The 4,690-nt window shown below is 39.8% G+C and overlaps 1 protein-coding gene across 2 annotated transcripts; it reads right to left on the reverse strand.

Moving 5' to 3' along the window:
- Nucleotides 1-922: 922 nt before the first annotated feature.
- Nucleotides 923-4,446, reverse strand: LOC116359330 (zymogen granule membrane protein 16-like). Of its 2 annotated transcripts, none has more exons than XM_031812224.1 (5): nt 4,314-4,446; nt 3,981-3,998; nt 3,782-3,834; nt 3,350-3,506; nt 923-2,294 (listed from the first exon to the last, which is right to left on the reverse strand). In XM_031812224.1, the coding sequence occupies exons 3-5, from the start codon at nt 3,831-3,833 to the stop codon at nt 1,928-1,930; spliced, it is 576 nt and encodes a 191-aa protein (XP_031668084.1). In that variant the 5' UTR covers nt 3,834; nt 3,981-3,998; nt 4,314-4,446; the 3' UTR covers nt 923-1,927. The 2 variants fall into 2 exon arrangements, with proteins under 2 accessions (XP_031668084.1, XP_031668085.1); XM_031812225.1 differs by having other exon boundaries at nt 4,310-4,441.
- Nucleotides 4,447-4,690: the final 244 nt, after the last annotated feature.

Raw genomic sequence — 4,690 nt, forward strand, 5'->3', positions numbered from 1 at the left:
CATTGAACAGCTTCCCAAATCTCAGACTGTAGCTTTAACTTAAACACTATGCAGCTTGTCATGCAATGCCAGGCTAGAAGGAGAGCAGACTTCATAGACAAAATGTTTGATGTTATGAATGGGTAGGGCAGATATACGTTCCAGACATTATGGGTGTGTTGGATAGTAGTGCTGGGAATGGCCAGTGACCTCACGATACAATATTATCACAATACTTGTGCTGATATGATATGTATTACAATTCTCACGATTCTACATGTATTATGGTTCTACATGTATTATGATTCTACATGTATTATGGTTCTACATGTATTATGGTTCTACATGTATTATGATTCTACATGTATTATGGTTCTACATGTATTATGATTCTACATGTATTATGGTTCTACATGTATTATGATTCTACATGTATTATGATTCTACATGTATTATGGTTCTACATGTATTATGATTCTACATGTATTATGATTCTACATGTATTATGGTTCTACATGTATTGTGGTTCTATACTGTGATTTTATTGTGATTCGATGTTCCAAACATATTGCTCACTATATGTCTGTGGCAGAGAGACTAGAAAGCATGAGAAAGTAATTGAAATTGCCCCCCAAAAATATGCTTTCTATTTCAAATGAAAATGGAGAACAGTCTATGAAGGAAAATAAGAGTTTTGGTGCAGGGACAGCCAACTAACACAAACATAATAGTTTGATATTGTTGATGCGATACGACACGATATATCGTGGAAAATAATATCCTGATATGTAACTATCCATTTTTTCCCTTCATTACTATTGGATAGGCGTTGCTGTTATAAATGTAGTTCCTTATTGACACCATTGAGCTAGGGTTTGTTAAGCTTATTGTAGCTTCTGGTCACTACTGTATGTATATGCTTATCAAAAGGAATAAAATGAAATATAGTGATTTAAAGATATGCTTTTTATTAAAATGTCCAGAAGCAGATGTAGCAGAAAAGGAACAACAAATAACAAATGCAGCGTGTATAAAATAGTGAAGGTGAAACACCCTGAGACGCTATTATCTCCCCATAATATTTGATTGTTCCATTAATCAAAGATATAATTAATCCTTTAAATCCCATGTGGCGCATGTGGTCTGTGACTCACGCTGGCAGGACTGTTTAATATCCCTATCTGATGGGCGCTTAATAAAGAATCATGAACACGTACCACGCAGCACCTTGGTCCACTTCTTCCGACGAGCGTTACATCATGAGAATTTAAACTGAATGAATTTGAATGTTTAGATGTCTTTTTGTACTGCTTCAAGTCAGGGATCACCTCAAAAAGTCTTCCAAAATATTCTAAACATTCAAATTCATTCAGTTTAAATTCTCATGATGTAACGCTCGTCGGAAGAAGTGGACCAAGGTGCAGCGTGGTACGTGTTCATGATTCTTTATTAAATCCGAACACCAACCAAAACAACAAAACCTTCCGTAGGCTACACAGAGCTAACAAAAAACAGCATCCCACAACCTAAGGTGGCAAAACAGGCTGCCTAAGTATGATTCCCAATCAGAGACAACGATAGACAGCTGTCCCTGATTGAGAACCATACCCGGCCAAAACATAGAAACCCAAAACATAGAAATAAAGAACATAGAATGACCACCCAAATCACACCCTGACCAACCCAAATAGAGACATAAAAAGGCTCTCTAAGGTCAGGGCGTGACACATGAAGCACCCATCAGATAGTGATATAAAAAAACAGTTCTGTCAGCGTCTATGTCAAACATCCGTCCAACATATAGGGTCAGTTTCCTGGACCAAGATTAAGTTTACTCCTGGACTAAAAAGCATGTTGAATGGAGAATCTCCATTGAAAGTAACTAGTCCAGGACTAGGCTTAATCTGTATCTGGGATACCATCCCAAAGAGCAAGACATACTTTTTTTTCAATAAATAGGAGTTACTGTTTCCCGTACTGTTTCCAGAGTACGGTTTCCAGCCCCTTCCATGTCCACCAATCCCCAGTGGGCTCCGATGGAGGTGATTCCAGCACCGTTGAAGCGACCGCTGAGCAGCCTCAGCTCATTGCCCATGTTGGCTGGGTAGAAGTTGAAGGAGACATGGTTGGGCATGCCGGCTGACAGAGTGCGCCCCATGTTGGTGGTTAACACCAGGTAGCAGATGTAGTCTGCTGGGTTGTACTTCCCAGACACCTCGACGATGGCCTCATCATTAAACAGCTCCATCTCCTGCTTTTCACTCCCTTCGTTACCGAACACAGGAGACCAGGTGTTGCCGTATCTCAGCTGGAACCTAAAACAGAGGAAGCTTTTCACGTTGGTTGTGTTTTGATAAGGTACATTGAGACTGGGAGAGCAGGTCGCGTCAGATAATATCAAGGAATGACATGTTCCATTGTACTCTGGGTTAGATACGATAACACTATTGTTTGGTCATAAACTGAATATGTAATAAACACAACAAATAAATAAATACAGAAAGAAAGAAAGAGTGTCTGTTGGGTAGTGTAGTTGGACCGAGTCAGTGGTGTCTGTTGGGTAGTGTAGTTGGACTGAGTCAGTGGTGTCTGTTGGGTAGTGTAGTTGGACTGAGTCAGTGGTGTCTGTTGGGTAGTGTAGTTGGACTGAGTCAGTGGTGTCTGTTGGGTAGTGTAGTTGGACTGAGTCAGTGGTGTCTGTTGGGTAGTGTAGTTGGACTGAGTCAGTGGTGTCTGTTGAGTAGTGTAGTTGGACTGAGTCAGTGGTGTCTGTTGGGTAGTGTAGTTGGACTGAGTCAGTGGTGTCTGTTGGGTAGTGTAGTTGGACTGAGTCAGTGGTGTCTGTTGGGTAGTGTAGTTGGACTGAGTCAGTGGTGTCTGTTGGGTAGTGTAGTTGGACTGAGTCAGTGGTGTCTGTTGAGTAGTGTAGTTGGACTGAGTCAGTGGTGTCTGTTGGGTAGTGTAGTTGGACTGAGTCAGTGGTGTCTGTTGGGTAGTGTAGTTGGACTGAGTCAGTGGTGTCTGTTGGGTAGTGTAGTTGGACTGAGTCAGTGGTGTCTGTTGGGTAGTGTAGTTGGACTGAGTCAGTGGTGTCTGTTGAGTAGTGTAGTTGGACTGAGTCAGTGGTGTCTGTTGGGTAGTGTAGTTGGACTGAGTCAGTGGTGTTTGTTGGGTAGTGTAGTTGGACTGAGTCAGTGGTGTCTGTTGGGTAGTGTAGTTGGACTGAGTCAGTGGTGTCTGTTGAGTAGTGTAGTTGGACTGAGTCAGTGGTGTCTGTTGGGTAGTTTTGTTGGATTAAGTCGTGGTGTCTGTTGGGTAGTGTAGTTGGACTGAGTCTGTGGTGTCTGTTCATGGGTCAGGGTCTACTCACCCACTGATGTAGGCATTGTTGTTGTAGTAGTAGTAGTAGTAGTTGTTGTTGGTCTCCCACACTCTGACTCCCGTGATGCGTCCCTCACCGTAGGAAGCAAATGGGGTGCCACCTCCCTGACCCACCGCAGAGGAATACGAGTACGGGTCTTTGATGGCTAAAATAACATGGCCAATATGTTTACTATATTTACTATATTAATAATACATCTTTATATATACAACATTTTATTTTTACCAACACATTTCTGAAAGATATTTACATTATGAATAAAGTGCAGATGAATTATCTAAAGTACATTCTGCAATGATTTAATACATTAGTTTATGTCTCAAAGAAGAACTCCTAAGTCTAACTGAAAAGACAAATTGGTAAAAGCACAAAAGCTATTATTTTATCATTATAATTCAGAATTGTATTTTTATAACTCACGCAAAGCCAAGCAGCCAGCCAAGAACACGGTGAACCCCAGGATTGAGAACATTCTGCAAAAGTGAGGCGTCAATACTTAAGACACTTAATTTCAGTCAATTTTACTCTCATTCCGTTTCACTTTAAATGGTAAAACTTGAAATAATGTAGTTAATAATGTTTTTCATAGAAGTTTTCCAAAACAAATAAGTCATTTTACCTGTCAGGTCAGTGTTTCCTAGGAGGGAGAAGAAAATAACCTTTTGAATTGTGATGTAACAAACAGCAAACCATTCTTGAATGTGAAATGTAAACGGCTCTATAAAGTTGAACCTACTCTTGTTTACTACAATCACTCTTGCAGTGCTAAGCTACTGTCACATTAAAAATAATGTCAGATCATTGAATTAAAATTTAGAGGCAAAAGGGCCAAAATGTTTGTGCCCAAGTACCAAGAGATAATGAGTATTAACTTCATAACATTTCCCACACCAGTATTATGCATTAAAAACAAGTGCACATTTTCTATTTAGTTAGTTGTGTAGTTACCCACAGTGCTATCTTGAGATGTGTGAAAACCTGTGAAAGCTTCTTGTCTCTCTGTCTCTGCCAGGTCCTTCTAGTCTACTGATTCCTCTAAGAACTGCATTTATACCTGCTGAACATTCCATCAGTTCTAGATGGAAGGAGCATGACAAAGAACACCTTTAGTCAGTCACTATTGAGAAGTCAGACATTGTTTTCTAATTGGTCGAGGCTACTTTGGGAGGGGGAGTATCAAGGAAGTACTATAAGGAAATAATAATTGTGTTCTTTTGAATTGTAACAAATGAATGACCTGAAATATGGATAAAAAAATATACAATCTAACAACCGAACAATAAAAAGAATATACAAAAATAGTATGAATGTGTGCGAAAATCGCTCAAA

Source organism: Oncorhynchus kisutch, unplaced genomic scaffold (assembly GCF_002021735.2).
Source record: "Oncorhynchus kisutch isolate 150728-3 unplaced genomic scaffold, Okis_V2 Okis02a-Okis13b_hom, whole genome shotgun sequence".
Lineage (NCBI taxonomy): Eukaryota > Metazoa > Chordata > Actinopteri > Salmoniformes > Salmonidae > Oncorhynchus > Oncorhynchus kisutch.